We start from the raw sequence: 21,307 nt of genomic DNA, 5'->3' as shown, positions 1-21,307 counted from the left end.
TTCAGAATAACTTCGTTATTCAACGGCGACCGTTTCACCATTGTTTCGAGCTTCCGGATAGATAACACTCGAAATAGTCTGGCAACATCGCAAAATGTTTGCAGTTTCTCCATCTACTCCCACGGCTGTCATGCGTCACAGTCCGCACACCGCGAAGTGTGCATTTTTTTGGTTATGTTATGTTGATTATCAGGTCATTTTAGATAGATTCGTGTCGAATTAATACATTGTTTCTTATTTTGAACACAATCAAATAATTCAGGATGGATCATACAAGCATTCAAATTCATTCAACAAAATTCGACTCACTTCTCAGCTGTCAAACTCGGAATGTTTTGACGCCATATTTGATTCGAGGAATAGCGCCTAACGTGAAGTTCGAGCACTGATTAGTCAAATCGAACTTTAACCCGAGCGTTAGCGTTATTCAGATATAGTGAAAACGAAAAAATGACTTATCCGCGGATTAGTGCTTAGTCAGAACATAATCAGAGATAGTGAAATACCCCCTAACTAAAGGACCTTAATCTCGATATTATAATTAGCAACGAGATAAAGACGACATGATATGATTGACAATATGAATTATTACACAATAGCAACCTGCTCTCCAAAAGTTCTATATAGGTAAATTAAAATATTCCAGCTTACATTAAGTTGTTATTGGCCCCCTTATCTAGCCATTATAATACCAGCCCTAACTTTGCTAGTGGACTACGCGATAAACTAGTAAGAGAGGCCTAAATAACTAGTGATATAATAAGGGGGTATTTCATCACCTCTGAGTAAACTGTTGAATAACTACTCGTCGAGTGACTTTAATCACAGGATTAACAAGGTGGAAAAAACAGACTAACTTTACTTAATAGGTAGCGTTACCCAGTGTTGGTGAAACAGATTATATAATCGACAAATTACTCAGAGCTGGAGAAACACCCCTTAAATCTACATATTGTCGACGGCAATCCATCACAGCGTAAGTCAACCTTCAATCGCCAGTTTTTTGTCTCTCCCGAAAAGTGGCCAAATGTAATTTACACAAAGATGGATTACAGTCGACGATATTTAAAAATAAAGAGAGGGGATGCAATGCAATACAATAAAAAAAAAACAAACATAGGACTATAACTGAGTATTTTATTAAATAAATTTCCAAAAATCGTGTCTCCTAATGTTGCAACTAGAAATCTTTACAACGAACATTCACAACCCCAAGTCATTTTGTGATTCGAGACATTATTCTCCGAAATGATCTCAACTACAGTGGCGGCCTTTTGCAACAAGAGGAAGCGCCGCTAATTATTATCATTTTAGGATGTAAAAACATCCACGATTCTAAATATTGAAAAAATATTAGTTAAACATAAATCTTACATATCCGAAAAGCATGCAAGAAAAAAACTATATTGAAGCGGCCAGGATTTGAACATGGGACCTTCTCTTTACTGGGCGTCCGATCTATCCACTGAGCTATCTCTTTAACCTTCAGATCTGAAGAATTTCTTCATTAGATATCATCGGCTTACTTGTAAAAATTTTCCAATTCAGATTACAAAACTTTTCAAGAGGCAATTTTTTTGACACTAGCTCCCACACAGGGATGCTGTGCTCCCACATCTTTGGGAAGGAGGAAGGAAAAAGTTGGTAGGAATCTGAGGGTCAGTGTCTCCAGGAGTGACGGATGTATAAATCCATCCCTCCCACTGCGGTGCAAGGCGATGCGTCGAGAGCGTCTTGCTGGAGAGGTCAAATGGTCTCCCTCAACCAGTATCTCCCGATCCAGCCCGCCACGCAATAAGTGGCAGACGCATCTGTCGCCAAGACCTAGAAAAACCTCACGCCACGAACCCGGGCACCCTTGCTAAGTTACCAAACGTACGGGGGTGACCTATGGCAAAGGTGTTGATTATCCAATAAATGAGAAAATTGGGAATAACTCTACTATAATGGAACTTCAAATGTTTTTCAAGTAAGCGGCGATACATATTAGAGAAACACGGCAGCTATATGAAGGTTGAAATGATATAGCTCAGTGGTTAAAGCATTCGCCAATAACCTTTTTTTTTCTCATACATACAATTTGTTGAATTCATCAATTATATATTTTTAATAATTATTGTTCATTCTCTTGTTGCAAAAAGGTCGTCACTTTAAAGTTAATATTATTTTATACACTTATCCTAAGAAATAAAGCTAGGTGTGTCTCTTAAACTTAATTATTAAGCATTCGCCTAACGATTTATATTCAATTGCCTAAATTTAGGATTAAATATTAAGTATTACTGAATATAAAAATAGTCTACATAATTATTTACACTAACTAATTTTTATGAATCCATTCATTTATTATTATGACCAAAGAATTGCATTTTCAGTTGCACCATTTTTAGAGATTTTTTTTCTGCGAATAGTTTTACAAAGACAATTCAAATGGAATTAATCATTTTTTTCTTATTTAAGACAACAAGAGTTTTCCTACTATGAAGTCTTTGACAATTGGGGAGGTAGAAAATAGTAAGATCGTAGGGAAATTGGAAAGAGCTGAATTTTTGTCCTATTTGAATCAAAAAATTGTTAAAAATGCTGGTCAATCCTATGACAGAGGTCTTGGCTAGCAAAAGATTGAATCTGCAATGTCCGGGTGGGAACCCAAGAACTCGCCTTCTACATATAGACAATTTGGCTACTAACCGGGCTATATCTCAGGAATGACAACTTATTTGGATGATGTGACGTTAAACTCCATTCTGCCATTTACAGCTTCAAATTAGGCAATTTTAAAAAAGAGAAAATTTTTAAATACATCTAAGTTAGATGATAAAAAATTGAAATAAAGAAATAGAGTGAAATTACCCTTAGATAGAAAGCCTGTTTGTTTTAATGTTATATGATAAATTAATGTTTATGGGAGATGTAACAGACGTATATATAGTAGTAAATACACTAATTTTTGTCGTACATTCGCCCCCACATGCTAGCTACAAACAAAAGTGCTGCCATCTATAATTTTCAAAGAAAACTCTCAAAGTTTCCATAAAATTTCATATTAGATGCACATTCTGTGAAGTATGATTGACTGCGGTAGGTTATTACCTGCTAGTACAGTATGTTTATTAGACTAAGATTTTGAAAATTCAGCAATCTTCCATTATAACCCAAACGATTTTTATTCTTTGTGTGAAGTAATTAGTCATTCTACAGATAAAAAAAAATCTCAAAAAGTTAACAACGAGGAAGTTGGGGACCGTCACAACCCGATACATTTATTTTCTCAGAATAATTTTAAATTCGTTGTTTTGAAATTTTTATACTTACGTTAAATTACTAACCGGTTTCAAACAAAGAATTTATTCAATTAATTATAGATATAGTAACAGTTATTGTTGGAGAGTTACTCCGTCCAATTGACAATGTCAAGCAATATTGCTTTACATATCTGAAAAAATAAAATGATTTATTTTACAAATTTAATGGTACAATTCCTTGTCAAAAAAAGCATCAAGTCCAAATTTACCGATGACAACATAAAATTCGATAGGTTATAAAACTTATCAACGTAAAATAAAACTACAAGATTCATTTAAATGCAAAATGATAAAAAATACACTACATTTTTATATCTGTACCTCAGAGGTACAAGGCAACATGTCAATTTTTACAAAAAAATTACATTGAGTTTGAACTCGAGTTTCAGGTTGCATTTGACTTCGTCACAAATCGTCATTCAGGGCCATTTTGAATATTTTAACATTCGAACTGTCTCCTTTAACTGACGATTCTAACCCTGTCAGTCTTTGATCAATTTTTAATCAGTCGACTAAGCGTTCAAGAGTAACGGTCATCTACATTAAACCAAAAGCTGACGGACGTAAACAAATAATTCGTCTTAATATTTAAAGGCATAACTTGAAAAAACAAAGTGTATTTTCATAAAATAATTAAATTTACGCCATCTATGAACGCATACATTATAACGCAGGTTACATTCGACGTTAACCGAGACCGCTTAAAAGTCGAAATTCAAAATGGTGCTACTAGTCAATTTGTGACAGGGGTTAACATACCCAGGCCTTAATATAATAAAAGTCAATTTTTTCAAATAATTTTTCTGTAAATTCTGTTATTCTGTAAATTTATCTAAATAGACAAGATGCCCTATGCCTCTAAGATAAAGATATATCTTATTATTTACCCTAAAGGGAGGATTTATATGAAGAAAAAACAACCATTTATAAAAGTTTAACCTTATTTATCTTCAATATTGCCTTGTGAATAGGAAAGAAATGTCAATACATATTATAATATACTTTTTAATATGTCATATTATACATTTATCCATACTGTTTTGATACAAATTTACATCCAGTAAATAAACAAACATATTCTAGAACATTCCAACGCACCGCAGCGCATTAATCTATTTCTTGTTTATATTTTTTTCTTTTTTTTTTTAACTATATGGCAGTAAAAATGACTGAAATAGTAAAAAAAAATGTTTAGGAATACACAAATGGAACATAGGTTTAATGCAATTTGAAATATTATTATTATTATTATTGCATTGATTCATTAATTAATAATACCTACAAAATATTGACTTGGAAAATATTAAATTAAAATTTTTAAAGGGTCACCAGGTTATAAAATGTTCATACAAAAAGAGGAGGGATTAAATGAGAATAAATTAAATGGGGTCAGGAACTGATATTATGAAATTAATAAAAACTATGAATTCTTTACTTGTTAATACTCAATTCTGTAATGTTCTCAAAAAAAAAATTCAATGATAAAACCTCATTCACACGATGATGATAATATTCGATGCCAAATTGTAGTGTTCATAGATGGTCCGAAACCCAAACGTGTCGGGCAACTATTCAAAAGAAATTAATTGAAGGCGTCAGTCGGACTATTAACAGGACACTGTCACCTCACATATTGACAGACGCAGCTGTGCCAGGAGTGGAAAACAAAGGTAGTGTGAAGATGATGAAGGTAGACCCATTTATCTATGGTGCCAATCTCCCGCCTCGATGGGAGAAGGCTTGATAGCTGAAGAGTTAAATACTATGTTGACAATCCTAAGAACTTTATTAAAGGGTTTGGGTTACTGTCGAAGGCATAAGGTTGCGCATGGGAGATAACACAACGAGCCTATGGTCTGAGTGCAGAACATCTCTGCATCAATACTATATTTATTTTTCAATTTTAGATCTCTAGCATTAGTTCTTCCAGCTTTAGTAGTTCTTTTCTTTCAACCATTTTTAAATATCCACCGTTGAGAAAAGGTGAAAATTAAATAATGACAGTCATATAAACTGAAGCTAGTTACAAATTCAGCCTTCTGTAGCCAACTATTCAAAAACCGCTCCGCAAAAATGCAGCCGTGAAAACTAGTCAGATTTCATACAAAATCAAGAGTGTTAAAAAAAACCTTTATCTGAATACGGCTCCATATTTTTTATGGACCAGACAGTTTTCGCATTTTTTTTTAAGATAAAAAATTCATTGAATATTTTGTTAGAATTTTGTGCGAGAAATTAATAGTTGAAGCAATAATAGCAAAGATTTAACAATTTCTATTTTAAAGTTAAAAATATAAAGTCTGTCATTGATGGGGACACGGAATTAGTTTAAAATTGATTTAAATCATTACATACATAATTATAAAATATATTGAAAATGATCGATAAAATATCACTGGAACAAAATATATTGTGTAAAATAATAAAATGAAGTTGTTATATAGAATTAATGTGCAATTAAATATTGACGATCGGCATAATGTAAAGATTTAAAATATAACACAGTAATCTCTCATTGTCTGCAGGTTTGTAATTCTCCCACCATTATAAGCAGAAAGTGTTGTTTGTGCAATTACCGAGGACTTAGCTAGTAGAGGACTGAACCCGCGATGCCAGGGTGGGAACCCATTGCTTTGGACCACTTGACCACCGACCGGTTAGTTTCCTGCAATAGACAAACAGCAGATAATGTATTGAAACTTGACCACTAACCGGTTAGGTTCCTGCAATAGACAAACAGCAGATAATGTATTGAAACTTGACCACAAACCGGTTAGGTTCCTGCAATAGACAAACAGCAGATAATGTATTGAAACTTGACCACTAACAGGTTAGGTACCGGCAATAGACAAACAGCAGATAATGTATTGAAACTTGACCACTAACCGGTTAGGTTCCTGCAATAGACAAACAGCAGATAATGTATTGAAACTTGACCACAAACCGGTTAGGTTCCTGCAATAGACAAACAGCAGATAATGTATTGAAACTTGACCACTAACCGGTTAGTTTCCTGCAATAGACAAACAGCAGATAATGTATTGAAACTTGACCACTGACAGGTTAGGTTCCTGCAATAGACAAACAGCAAATAGCATACTTGAAGCAATATGAACTATTCACAGAGAAATTGATGATTTCCTGTTTTAAATATTAGAAAACAATGTAAATCAAAGGCATTCAGTTAATAGAGGCTGTGAAAGCTGTAATTGCCCCAAAAAGAGACAAAAAAAGATAAATTAAAAATTTTAAAAATTGTTTTCATTTTCCATATTTGAAAACACTTTTTTCTCTTCAATGCATCCCAATGTTCTATTGCATACAGAGATTCACAGCCCCTGTGGACTTCATGCCCCTGCTACATATGCATGAAAAATCGCAGATCATAAGAGATTACTGTAGATAAATTATTTTAGCGTATTTAGCCATAAAAGTCTACATAAAATTATTAAACAGATATTTAAAAAAACACATAAATTTCAATGAGTATAAAATGTAAATTAATCATTATGCCATAAACGAAACGTTATATTAAAATAGTTAAACAGAAAATTTATATAATTGATCATACTCAACCAGTTTAACTATATTGTAATTAAAATAATAAGTAGTTACCTTAACCTGCGTTAATTTAAGTGTAGTTTTATTTCTTGAAATTTAAATGAAATAAAATTTGAATTAACTAAGTGTTCAATTTAAATAAAATCAAACTGTTTTATAATTAAAACAAATCATTTCTTATTCGCTATAATGCCACTTAATGATTACACGTCGCGTTCATTAAGAAAAAATTCGAATTTTTTATACCAATTAATAAATAATAAAAACAATATGTCCTTGAACACAAGGGGTTTAGTAAAAAAATGCCTTCAATTTTGCGTTTTTATTTAAACTAAAATAAAAATAATACTAGGAAGAGAAATTTGGAGGGAAGATAATAAACATATCGGGAGAAACACATGGCAAGAAAATAAAAACTTAACAAAAAAAAAAAAATTAAAAGTTTTCCTTATAATTTTACAGACGCTGGTTCTAAATATCTATCATTTAAAATACATTACGAAGTCAAGGGTATACTTAAAAGAATTCATAATCTGCTCTTTCATAGATGGCGCTAATTTAATTATTTTGGGTAAAACACTTTTTTCAAGTTATTTCTTTAAAATATTAACACACTTTAAGGGGCGAAAATAGGGTCCCGTTCGAGAAAATGGATTTTTCTTTAAACCGCTATTTCGTTGAAAAGAACACATATTAGAATGATTCTCTTTTTTATATAGTAGTCACCGCACTCCTGATCAACCTGAATGATCCTGAACAATCTGAAATTAAAGGCTACTTTGTAATACAACTCCGTAAACTGAAATTAAAGCCTACTTTGTAATACAACTCCGTAAACTGAAATTAAAGCCTACTTTGTAATACAACTCCGTAAACTGAAATTAAAGCCTACTTTGTAATACAACTCCATAAATTGAAATTAAAGCCTACTTTGTAATACAACTTCATTAACTGAAATTAAAGGCTACTTTGTAATACAACTCCATAAACTGAAATTAAAGCCTACTTTGTAATACAACTCCATTAACTGAAATTAAAGCCTACTTTGTAATACAACTCCATAAACTGAAATTAAGCCTACTTTGTAATACAACTTCATAAACTGAAATTAAAGCCTACTTTGTAATACAACTTCATAAACTGAAATTAAAGCCTACTAAGTAATACAACTCCATAAACTGAAATTAAAGCCTACCAAGTAATACAACTACATAAACTGAAATTAAAGCCTACTAAGTAATACAACTCCGTAAACTGAAATTAAAGCCTACTTTGTAATACAACTCCGTAAACTGAAATTAAAGCCTACTTTGTAATACAACTCCGTAAACTGAAATTAAAGCCTACTTTGTAATACAACTCCGTAAACTGAAAATAAAGCCTACTAAGTAATACAACTCCATAAACTGAAGTTAAAGTCAGTTTTGGGCCATTTAGTGATGTTTTATGTGTAAAAATTGTACGTATATTATTACATTGCAAAAAATTTGGTTTTCACTTTGTCACAAATTATTACAAGGATTTCCGCATCTCCAGCTCCAGGAGCATAAGTTTATGGATGTTATTACCCATTCTACAGGTGTGGGTTTAGTAGTTTCCTTTTGATGTAATATTCTTCCACACAACAGACAAGAAGATAACAAAACAGGAGACTTGTATCACATTGTTTGTGCATATACATATTTAAAGTTGGGACCTGCATAAAAAGATTGGTGTACAATATTCATGTAGAATTATCAGACAGCAATGCCTTTGCAGCCATTCAAGTAGGGCCTGTGGAAAAGGTAGTCTTCCCATAGGAAGTGTGTTAAGATGAATTATTTTTTTGCTAAATAATACGAATATAAATAAAACTATTTATTTATATTCATATTGCGTACGTACACAAACAAATAATTCATCTCAATATTTAAAGCATAACTTGCAAAAACTAAAATAATTAAATTAGCGTCGTCTATGAAAGAGCAGATTATGATTTTTTTTAAATATGCCCTTAACCGAATCATATTTGTACAACTCTCACAAATAAGAAAAATAATGTGTGAAATTGTCACGTTAATGTGCATTAAAAGATAGACACTTTCGTTCCCAGTTTCGAGTCTCATTTTTAAGTTTAGTTTAGAGTTTATCGTGGGCAAACAAAATTTTATTTTCGTCAACATCATTGTTTCGACGACACAATACAAAATTTCGGCAACAAGTCACAGAATCACGAGTTTCATACTTTTCGGTTTTAATCATCGATACTGCTGAGAGCTCCGTTGTAACCTCTCCCTTCTTCTCGTAAACGAGGCATGTAACAGAAAGAGATGTTACAATGGAACTCTTAGTAGCAGGAACATAATCATAAAATATCATATATACAAAATGACTTCATATCAAAAAGATATCAGTTTGTAACATTTTTGAGTTACTTCACGTCAATGATTTATATAATTTTCTTGAGTTATAAGATGAGATATTCGGTGCTGAGATGTCAAAGTTTTGGATCAAATTTCAGAATTCATTATGAGGGTTAAAGCGGCAAATGAAAAAGGACCCAATGGCATCATCGTTGCCAAATTTAAGTTAATTTCAAATAACTCTGTGGTTGTAGGACCATATAATATGTATGACTTGTGCATAAATGGTCATTTTACTTTAATAAGTTTTGTGTAATACTTGTAGCGTACGAATACAAATGTACCACCCCAGCCCCGATGCGACCGATACACCACGGGGCACTGATTTGTAGAGACTTGGAAACACATGCTCCGAGGACGGGAAGGAGGTATAACATCTGACAAGTTTAACCTGATTTATGCGGCTGTCACATACGTGATCCATCAGCGGCTATCCTCGTACACGTATGTGATCCATGAAGATTCACGAAAACACATATGAAAGATTAAAGACAATAGGATACCATAAGGTCCAGAAAGATGAGACTCGTTTGACTTGTTCCTATTTTCGTAAGGTGAATACAATGCGTTTGATAAAATGATTGTTCGATATTGTGTGCCGGGATATAAACCAGTTTGCAGTGAATTGATTGATTAAGTCACTACTTGTTGTATAATATATTGATTGGTGATGTGTCGAACTATGTGCTGGTCGATTACTGCATCCTCTGCATTTGAGATCTGGGAAATAAAACATAATATTCATTATTCAAATAACTTTTTTAATTTAAATAAAAAAATGAAATAAGTGCCATGGCCAGGGAACGGATTTATTTATTTAATTATTACTAACACCCTTTTTAGGGGCTTTTAATAGGTATACATTGTAAAAATAATACAGTATCATACTTTATCTTTTGTATTTATTTACTGATAAAATTGAAGATGTCCACTGACATCCCGATAATTATTTCCCTCCATTAGTATTTTGGGCAGTGAGGAGTACACATGGTAGTTAGTCCAAGAATTTCTGCATTGAAATAAATTCAGAATTCTAGTATTACATAGTGAAATCTGAAATCTTATCAATGCAAGCGTTTCTGGACCATCAAATGCATAATTTACAAATTTTATACAGAAATACCAAAGTAATGTCTGTCCCACAATGTAAGCACATTTATATTATTTAAACAAGTGTTGATTTAAATAAAACCTTCAAATATTCTCTGAATAGGTGGAAAGATGTATGGGGAAATGTGCACAGTAATTTTAGTTTTTAGTTCTAATTTTCTTTACCGAAATTGTCAAAACAGAAAATCCACAGCAAACAACCATCTGCTTTTCAATGTTTTCTAATAAAATTATTTTTCTATTTTTGTCTGCTAGGATAATTTTTTTTGTTGAAAACTACCACTCAAAGTCAATAAGTGTGACTACACAGAATTTAAACAGGACACATCCTAGCGAACAGCCCTCCAGTAAATTTCTATTTAATTCACTAACCCACCACCCCAAAAACAGGGCAAGGGTCCAATTAGGGGAAGCGGCAGATGATACTTCACACATATAAAAAATGCTCAAAATTAAAAAAGGTATTTCGTAACAACAACCACCGCTATCGATCTATTGTAAAATTTCCATTTCTCTGTTTAAAGTTAAGGTGGTTGAGTGTTGCAGTATTTGCAATACTTATGACAGGTCTTATACAAACCTAGTATAAAGTAGTTCAACTATTGTTAACACTGGTATATATTTCTTTTGAATTATGCATTGTTTTACAGCACTTATATTATACTTATAACTGCATCACTTGAAATAGTGTTTTAGTTTACACATTAATTGTTCTTTAATTTATTGCTATTATTATCCTGTTTATCACTGTACGCTTGTAATTCGACTACCACTGTATTGTAAAAGCCATTATATGACGTTTGAATAAATAAATAAAATAAAAAAAATTAACTTAACTTCATACTTAAATTAATTTAGCTTCATTTCCATCTATGGACTCTTTTACTTTAAATTTCACGTCTGTGTCAAATTTTATCTTCAGTTTAATACATAGATCAATTACCTTTGTATCCTTTGGTTTAAATTCAAATTCAAAATTGAAAAAAATATTTATTGCACTAAAATACAGAGTAAAAAGGGTATAGCTTATAGGATACATCCTATTTCTTCCAGCTAACCCAACAAATACACATTAATTATGCTTTTACAAATCAAAATCACGGTCAAATCATGGTCAAATCATTGAACAAGATTGTTATCAATTCCTTGCCAAATTTCTTGCATTCTTCTTCTAAAGGCCCATACAGCCAGCATCTAACATTATCTCACCTTTATTGCAAGTTCATCTGAACTATTTATACGCTCTTTTAAATTTTTAAAGTTCTCAATATACATGTAATATAACACAAGTGTTTATTGTACGATTAATCTACAAACTGCTGCGTGAAAAACCCCTTGCTTGGAAGACGAAAGAAGTTGCCAAAGGAGTTTAATTTACGCCCGACTCCTCTGACTTCCAGAAACCAGCAAGGGACCGTACAAAAGAGTCATGTTTTTACGTTTGCTAGAAGACTCCACTTTGTAAGCTTATTCAAACAAAAACCGGGGCAGAACGAAAAGAACAGAAACAAATGCGACAATTGCTAGAATACACCGAACTGACTAACCGAAATGTCATAAAATAACAATAATGTACCCTGGTGGTAAAATGGTTAGCTCAAACAAGCTAGACGACGGTTTGGTAACTTTGAGTGTGTAAGAGTGAGATAACAGTGAACCAAGCTTGGTGCTGGAATCTAGGCACGCGGCAGTCTACTGAATTTGACAAACAAACACTGGCAAATTATGATTTGACTTATTAAATCATAATACTCCAAAAATAAATCACTATAATGCACTCTTATTATAAATATAGGGTTTTCCAATAAGAGGTGTTATTTTGATATTCAATCGTAAAAGATCAATGGTTTCGTTGCTTGTGTGACACGTAGCGCCGTCTTGTTGAAAGTAAACGTTGTCCAGATCAATACCATCCAATTCCGGCCATAAAAAATCATTGATCATCTCTCGATAGCGCAATCCATTCACCGTAACTGTTGCTCCAGCCTCATTTTCGAAAAATTAAGGTCCAATGACTCCGCCGGACCAAAAACCGCACCAAACAGTCACACGTTGAGGATAAAGAGGCTTTTCAACAATAACTCTTGGGTTTTCCGAGCCCCAAATGAGACAATTTTGCTTGTTGACGAAGCCACCGAGGTTGAAATGGGCCTCATTACTCAAGATGATTTGCATTTGATTCACTCAAGTGAATTTTAATAATTTCAATGCGTTGTAGAAGCGTGTATCGTTCCATTTTTATTAATGGCGTAGTTTCTACTTGTCAAATGTCAAAAAATGACAGCTTCAAAAGTAACATCTACCGAAATAGCGGGCTATTCAAAATAACACCTCTTATTGGAAAACCATGTATATACAGTTGAAATGTGTACTCAATTCAGATGATCCTGGGGGAGGAAAAAGGCTTAATTGATTGAAACTGTAAGTACAAGTAAGCAATGTACAGTGAAAGAAAAACACTAGTATCAATTCTGGCTTACCCGGGATAATGCGGGCCGGGCTGCGCCTGCGACCTGGTCCCCGTCGCGTACAGCTGCTGCTGGAAGTTGTGGAACTGTTGCGCATAGTTGGGATCTGCCGTGCTCGGCATCACAAAGCCCTGTGAGGACTTGAAGCCGGCCCCGGGCCCGCCCATGGACGCCGGCAGTGGCTGCGAACTGTGCGGCGCCCCCATGCGCATGGGCCCGCCCTTCATCATGTTGGGCCGGAAGTTGGGATTGCACATCATCCCACCACCCGGAGGCATTCCGCCTTGGAAGGGGTCCGCCATCTTCGGCGGGGAGTTGAAGCCGCCGGGGTAGTGCGGCATGCGAATCATTCCGGGGCCGCCGCGCATCGGACCCATCATCGGGCCCTGCGGCCGCATGGGCCCCATCATTTGATCGGACATATCCATGCGTGGGCCCATTCCCGGCTGCTGATGTTGTCCCATAGGCCCGCCACACGGTCCACCAGAAAAATATTGCATATTCATGTTATTTTTTTGTTCCATGTGCATTGGGTTTGCGACCCTTTGTAAGAAGTCCAAACTAGGCGGGCCTCTTGGGCCTGCGGAGCAAGGGAGTTGCGGCCGCGTTGGGAGGTATTGAATGGTGTTTGGGGCGCTGGCTTTGACTTGCACGTTGGCCCCGTTGAAGGCGGCCATTTTGCCGGGGGGCATGCGCGGTCCGCCCATCATGGAGGGGTCCGGAGGCCCGAGGCCCATGGGGCCCATAGAGGCGTCGCCCATCTTGGGGCTCATATTCATGTCGGGGGGGAAGTCTCCAGGGCCCATCATGCCGTCCATTGGGCCCACCGCGCCCATGCCGCCCATGTGACAACCTGCGGAAAGACAAAACATTGTCAGTTTCCAAGCGAATCTGTTTCAAATCCCACATATCTAATAATCGTAATATGAGATCCTTTATTAAAGGATTTTTATTTTATTTTATTACTTATTTTTATTTATTTATTTAACGCCCAGAGGGCTTTTACATGGTTGGTAGTATAATTTGACAGATACTTTGAAACATAAAAAATAAGAATAAAATTACATTTGATAAAAGCTATGCAACAAGTCATACAAACACAAGAAACAAAAACAGAAAATTACAGCTATTTGTAGGTTTACATGATGTGTTTAGGAGTATTATTGAAATAAATGTTTTAATAGATCCACAAAACTTGCCAAGTTGGTATTGAATATGTCAATATCACCCAAGTAATGATTTCCCATGGTGTGAAGTCGTTGTATCGGAGAGTGGGCAATGTAGTTACGCTTATGTGTGCTGCTGTAGAATATTGTATTTTGTCGTGTTGTTACTGTGGGTTTTCGTAAGTTTATGAGTTGCAGAAGTTCGCAACAGTCGAATTTAGAGTTTAGAATCTTGAATAAAAAAGTTAAGTCGTTTATTTTACGCCTGTCTTCCAATGTGTGTATTTTTAAAGTATTTAATAAAAAATGATATTGTAAGTCTTCTAGTGGGATATTTAATTTAAAATTTATAAATATAATTGAGTAATTGATTAAAAACCCTTGTAGACCACCAGAGGGGTGGACCCCTCTCCCTCCCCCATATGTTATGTATATAAACCGTAGTCTAAGAATAATTAGTAGCAGTCTGAATAGTCATATTTGTAATATAAAGAACATATGAAGCCCTTGTTTGCAGTATTCTCGAATAGAACTCCATTATTTGGGCCCCTTATATACGAGAGAATATACGATGTATCCATCAGGTTAGGTACTCACCCATATCCTGCATGAGCAGCGCAGCGTGGTGGTGCGGATGGGGATGCGGGGGCCCCCCTGTCAGCTGCTGAGACATCTGCGCCAGTGATGAAATGGGGTCGAAGCCCCCGCCCGCCCCGCTGGGTGCCAGTGGCGCGTGCTCACCTCGCACCATCCCACCGCCCTGGGATAAAATACAATTTGTTAGGTTAGTTGAAGAAAAATAATTCATGTAGGTAGATACTATAGGCTCGAACTAACCTAATAGTAACCTAAGCAATCAGGGACATTAAGTCAATAAGAGAGTCACGGGACCTAAGAAGGTTGTAACCTAGTTTGCAAAATGTCAATTTCACCACTCCAACCGGACTCTCTCCGCCTTGCACCGCGGTGAGAGGGAGGGATTCACAAGGACCTGCACACACACCGCCAGATTCCTCCTTCCCACTCGTCATACCTTTTTCCTTTTTCACTGTCATTCCACCCATAGGTCTCGGCGGGGCCAACCTGAAAATTTGCAGCGAAATCAAATATTTGGGGCATGTCATCACCGATGACCTAAATGATAAAAAAGACATAGAACGTCAAAGAAGAGTACTGAGTGTGCGAGCTAACATGCTTGCCAGAAGATTCAACAAATGCAGTCCTCCGGTGAAGAAGCAACTTTTCCAAGCATATTGTATGAGCTTCTACACTAGCGAGCTATGGACGACATACACACAAGGCATCATAAACACACTCCGAGTACAGTACAACCACGCATACAGAGCCCTATTTGGCCTCCCCTGGCGATGCAGCGCCTCACAGATGTTCACCGAAGGAAGGGTGCATGGGTTCGCTGCTTTGATACGCCACAGAATAGCCGGGACGAGTCAGCGCTACCAGAGATCGGACAACACTCTTGTCCAGGCCGTTGCCCAGTGGCAGGGAGCGCCTCTACACCAGAGATGGAGAATTTCACTCAAGCCACCATAAAGTCCTAATGTGCTCATCAATGTATTCATTTTTTATTTTTATTTATTTCTTTATTCATTTTCTTTTTATGTATTAACTTAAATGTAAATTTTTATGGCAGGCAGAGCATTGCACACACCGCTCTGTCCAGCTGAAATAAACATTATTATTATTATTAACTGTCAAAAATTATCAGGAATAATAAAACAGAACACTTAGATACATAGCAATCACATACCTCGGGTCCACCCGGATTGCCCTGCATTCCGGTGGGACTGTCATCCATATTCCCTTTGGGCCCCATATTCCCCAGGTTTCCGCACGCCATTCCCTTCCCCATGTTCTGCTGCTGCATGGAATGGTGTCCAGGCGACGAAGACGACATGGACTGGGAGGCGGTGGCCCCCGAGGGAGCTGCCGTGGACGCCGGGGGTTGCTGTCCTTGCTGTTGTTGCTGGCCCTGTTGCTGTTGTTGCTGGCCCTGTTGTTGATTTTGCTGTTGGGGCTGGTTGGGGGCGTAGGGTCCCTGGTTGAGGCTGCTCTGTGGGGGGGACGGGCCTTGCATGTGGTCTCGGTTGGGCGTTTTTTGCATATTTTCTTGCGATCGGTTTGAGGAGGGGCTCGGTCTTTGTTTTTCACCTATAAAAATAAAGTCGGGAGATGTTATTAATTATTTATTTTATTATTAACGTCCTCTTTAGGGACTTTTCCATAGGAATAGTAAAAATATGCATTTTTTCTTTTTATACATAACTGAACTGCCCCGGCATCAATCTTTTGGATTTATGCAGTGATAATTTGAAGATGTCCACTGACTGACTGAATTATTTTATTTTATTGAGAATACAAGAAATTTCATTACAAATATATAGTAAGATTAAGAAAGGGACGCTTAGATGGTTTGGGCATGTAGAGTGAATGAGCGAACAAAGGAGTGTAAGGAGAATATATGCCACAAATGCCAATGATAACAGAAGTCGAGGATGCCCGAGGAGAAGACATGGCACGATCAAGTGAATCAGAGACTTGAGTCGGGCCATGTCAAGAGTCAGAATAATAGAAGAGTATGTATGAATTTTCCCTCCCTAAACACGAGAATTTCTCAATTAGGGAGGTATTGTTACCACTAATATTATATATTATATATTATATATTATAAAAAATAAAAAAATATATAAAAAAAAACACATTAATTGGATAATTCGTCTGCATCCTGACTATTTCTCACAGTCTAACTAGCAAAACTATAAGAATTTAGCCGGAAGACCAATCTTTGACCCTCTGTTTGGTGAAATTGAAAATGTTAAACACAAAGCAGTCTTGTAAATAAAAGTGTACTCACCAGGTATATTGGAGTTGGGAGTCTGCGGGTTATTTGATCCCGGGAAACCGGGACTGTGGTCCAGCGAGTATCGCCCCGCTCGGTCCATGTGGGGCCCCCCACTCGAGTTGTGGCCCTCCGGGGTGCCTGGCATCATACTGGATTGAAAAAAGATTATTATTCATTAGCTTTATAAAAAAAAAAAAAAAATAGAAGTGTAGCGTCGAAAAGAATCCATTGAATAATTAATAATAAACCGCTCGACCTACTTAGTACCTACTCCTGAGCTACTCAGCCGGAATCGTAAACAAAACAAGCACCTACTTGTCTACCGGCGACAATACGTCACAGGCCGTCTTTCACATTACGAGAACTCGCCAGAAGGTTCGAGTCTACCGCCTAGGCATAATTGCCGCGCCGCCGAAAGTTCGCGAAAGGTCCAGACCGAGCGAGTGGCCTCGATTTAGTTGCCATTTATCTACCTACTGCTGCCACCAGCCGAACAATATAAACAAGCCCGACGCAGCGAGCATATTATTAGTATTCAGTGTTTACTATCGTCAACAGCTGCTACCTACGAGTACTACGACCTAGTTTCGCGAACATTCCATAGTATTTGTGCGTAAATAAACGTGAAATATTGCGATTGTAAACCAGCTTTCAACTTATCAATAAACGCTATACCTGAGTTGGAGAGATCTTTCATTTATACACCACGATAACCACAGAAGGTTTCAACCTTTTCTTTTCTTTCTTCTTTTTTATGTGAATATGAACCAACCAAGAGTCCCGATTGCTCCCAACCGTCTGGAGCCAGTGGCGTGGGACTATGAATTGATGTATGCTGTAAGGTTGAAAGTATTGGGGAGGGGAAGGAGATAGGGAAGAGGAAGGTGGGGAAATTTTATGAGCTATTCAGATGTGGTCACCAAACATGGCTAAAACCATTTCAAGCAACGTTGGGACGATACTGAAAGTATCTATCTTCCATTGAAATGTGGCGCAAGTATTTTTTTGATGTGAAACTGCACAAGAGTCCCAACTGCTCACAACAGTCTGGAGCCAGTGAAACTATCACCAATTGGGGTATGTTGTTAAGGCTGAAGGTAGTGGGGACGGGAAGGAGATTGGGAAGAGAAAGATGGGGAAGTGTACTCTAAACATATATTATTTTAATTAATTAATTAATTGTGAAATAACACCAATTAACGTGACCGTCAAATATGCAAATTGTTGGGGAACGCTGATTATTTGTTCGATTTCATGTTGTAAAATGTGCCCAATCATTAATATGTGAAATGTGGGAAATCTTATCATACAGGAGTAAAATAAAATATGTATAGTTTTAAGTTACTAATTGTAAGTCGCTAGCTATTGATCTTAGTTATAAGTCACTAGTAATAAATGGAAGTAAGTGGAAGTGATGAGGAATAGGTTAAATTTATAAATTAAGCTGTTAAGCGCCCTGAAGATGATTTTCTTTCAAAAACAGCATTATAGAAATGATCCAATATTTGGGGAAGCGCGTTAACCCGTTGGTCACAGATATCGCAGCAGTTGTGTTGCGAGCAGCCGTGCCCCATAAGTGGACGTAACAAAAGTTGTCCTGCAAAACTTTTAAGGTTAAACGCGACGCTCGTTATATTCTACGTGTTCATAGATGGCGTTAATTAATTTATTTTCTTCAAATATGCTTTTCGCTAGGTATTACTTTGCAATATTAGGACGAATTATTTGTTTGCGCCTGTACATATGCAATATGAATATGAAAATAATCAATTACAATCAATTCCTATGTCTCTGCTTTTGTATCCATTGTAATTTTCATAATAATTTCGAAATTAAAGTATGTATTTAGTTTATATAATGACCATTCCTACTCCAATGTAAACATGTATCCCTTCAAAACACCACCATTTGGAGTCCTTACTACAGTGTACATGAGAATTCCCTTGAGCGATTCCAACATAAATTTTTACGTTATTTATTTATTTATTTATTTACGGACAAATAGTCCATTAACAACATATTAATTACACGAATAAGTTTTATAAACAGAGATGACAGTGAAAGGAGAGCATATATAAATGAGGAGCGAAGACAATAACAATGACAATAATAATATAAAAGTAAGAATGGGAGATAATAATAAGTCAAAGCATGAAGATGGTTCAAAGGGCATTAGAAATTAGACATTGCGTATTGACTGTCGAAAGTCATTTAGGCATATACCACAAAATTCAATGCTTTGACTTGACAGTGAGTTGACAAGTCTCGACATTCTGGACAAAGGAGAATGGTATCCATAATTGGTAGAATGTTGATTGACGAACAGCAATTCATTATTTCGGAGTCTACGGGAAGGGATGTTGAATTGGATAAGTTGCAACAAAGCAGGTGAGTCTGTAATACCATTGATAATCTTGAATATGCAAATCAGATCAGTGTCCCTTCTACGTTTCTCCAAAGAAGAAATGTTTAAAGTTTGTTCAACTTCATCATATGAGTACTCTCCTCTTTCAAGACCCAACCTCCAAGCGATTCCTCGTAGGAAGCGATGTTGTACGGATTCTATGTGACAGATGTGGACAGCATAGAAAGGAGACCAAATAACACTAGCGTATTCAAGGTGAGGGCGAACTAACGAGCAGTAAAGAGTTTTAAGGGTACTTATATGTTTAAAGTCAGAGGTTATTCTATGAACGAAGCCGAGTAGTTTAAGTGATTTGTTAACAATGTTGTTAATGTGCTCACGGAAAGAAAGTTTGCAGTCTAGAGTGACCCCAAGATCCTTGATAGATGTTACAGTAGATAAACAAACATTGTTTAATTTATAATCAAACTGAATAGGTTTTTTGGTTCTATAAAAGGACAAAATTTTACATTTATCAACATTAAGTTCCATGCAGTTTATTTTGCACCAATTATTAAACGAGTCAATATCACGTTGAAAATGTAAGCAGTCAAGGTAGGATTTAATTATCTGAAGAATCTTATTATCATCCGCAAAAAGCCAGAAGCGTGTATGAGAAAAAACTTTGGTGATATCGAACTTTGGTGACATGTTATATTAATTTTAAATTGGGAATATTCATCGAAAACATTAATTACCCCTCTCTGTTACAATTATTGGGACTCGATACATTAAAAGAAAGAAGAATTTGTTCAGACCTATTTTATTTATTTAAAATCGTTACCAACCTGTTGAACTCCCCTGAACTTCTTTCGTTAATATGTTTCCATGTACCTAGTCGATCAGTTCGTTTCAAATTACCCTATCATTGCAACAATACAGGATCTAACGCTGAACTCAATTCCATAATGAATCGCCTGCATGTACTTGGCAATAAATATGTTTTGGATGAACCTATAAACATTGCTAGTTTAACCTCATACAAACACTACTTAATTAAAACTGTCTGTCAGCGCTTCTCAGATTGACTTTAATCAAATACAGTTTTAAAGTATTAATTTCTTAACACTCATTACATAATATCCGGGATTTATAATTATAATAACCTACTCATTGTACTTTTTTATGTTCTTCTTCTTCTTTCGTATGGTGGGGGGTCAGAGGGGGACATCTAGATCTGCGAGCCATTTTAGGGCCTCAGGCGTCGCCATGTGAACCTCATCAATCCCACCGGGGAATGAATGGAGCGGGCATTCGTTGACCACATGTTCGGTAGTCTGCACCGCACCACATTCACACATCGCCGACTCTTTAAGGCCCCATCTGTGCATCATGTGGGCACAGCGGCTATGGGAGCACCTTAACCTATTGATGGCGGACCAGGTTTTGCGAGGCAGTGAGAACCCAGGCTATCTCTCGGTGGGGTCCTGTATGAGATGGGCATTTCCCACGTTGGCCGTTTGCCACTCAAGTTTCCACCTATCTTCTGGGGTGAGAGGGAGTCGGAGGAGCCTCTCTCCTTCCGCCCAGAAGGGCTTTCGGGACTTCAAGCGGCATGCCGGGTGAGAGACGACATCTTCGTGTAGAGGTATTGCGCTTTTTTGCAGCGCCTTCTTGTATTCCCTCAGTGTTGCAATTTCTCGCCTGATGTTTGGCGGGGTTATGTTTGCAAGTACGAGGAGCCAAGGGAGAGGAATAGATTTTAAAGTCCCGCTGATGGTTCGCATTGTGGCATTAAGCTGAACGTCTACCATGGAAGTGTGGGCGCTTCTAGCCCATACTGGAGCACAGTATTCAGCCGTTGAGAAAACCAGGGCAATGGATGCTGTTCTGAGCGTGTTGGCGTCGCATCCCCAGCTAGTTCCGGCTAGCTTATTAACTAAGTTAAGCCTTGTCCTGGTTTTTTTACCCACTGTTTCCATGTGTTGCCGGTAGTTCAAGCTGCTGTCCAAAGTAACTCCGAGATAGCGGGAGTGGGGGTCATGGTAAATATTTTTTCCATCAAACTGAACACAGAGTTTGGCATCCGCT

General features: G+C 36.7%; 1 protein-coding gene across 4 annotated transcripts in view; it reads right to left on the bottom strand.

The window, feature by feature from the left end:
* Positions 1 to 6,952: 6,952 nt before the first annotated feature.
* Positions 6,953 to 21,307, bottom strand: part of LOC149409917 (uncharacterized) — a 53,987-nt gene continuing 39,632 nt past the window's right edge. For all 4 annotated transcript variants that reach the window (XM_089649314.1, XM_089649317.1, XM_089649316.1 and 1 more), the window contains 5 exons: positions 16,885 to 17,021; positions 15,781 to 16,181; positions 14,610 to 14,772; positions 12,859 to 13,699; positions 6,953 to 9,988 (listed from right to left, as the gene is read on the bottom strand). In XM_089649314.1, coding sequence (XP_089505440.1) covers positions 9,964 to 9,988; positions 12,859 to 13,699; positions 14,610 to 14,772; positions 15,781 to 16,181; positions 16,885 to 17,021 — 1,567 coding nt within the window. In that variant the 3' untranslated portion in view covers positions 6,953 to 9,963. The remainder of the gene's footprint in view (positions 9,989 to 12,858; positions 13,700 to 14,609; positions 14,773 to 15,780; positions 16,182 to 16,884; positions 17,022 to 21,307) is intronic.

The sequence above is a fragment of the Hesperophylax consimilis genome, chromosome 29 (genome assembly GCF_061612785.1).
Source record: "Hesperophylax consimilis isolate HC1 chromosome 29, BYU_Hcon_1.0, whole genome shotgun sequence".
Taxonomy (NCBI): domain Eukaryota; kingdom Metazoa; phylum Arthropoda; class Insecta; order Trichoptera; family Limnephilidae; genus Hesperophylax; species Hesperophylax consimilis.
This window is presented reverse-complemented; position numbering and strand designations above follow the sequence as displayed.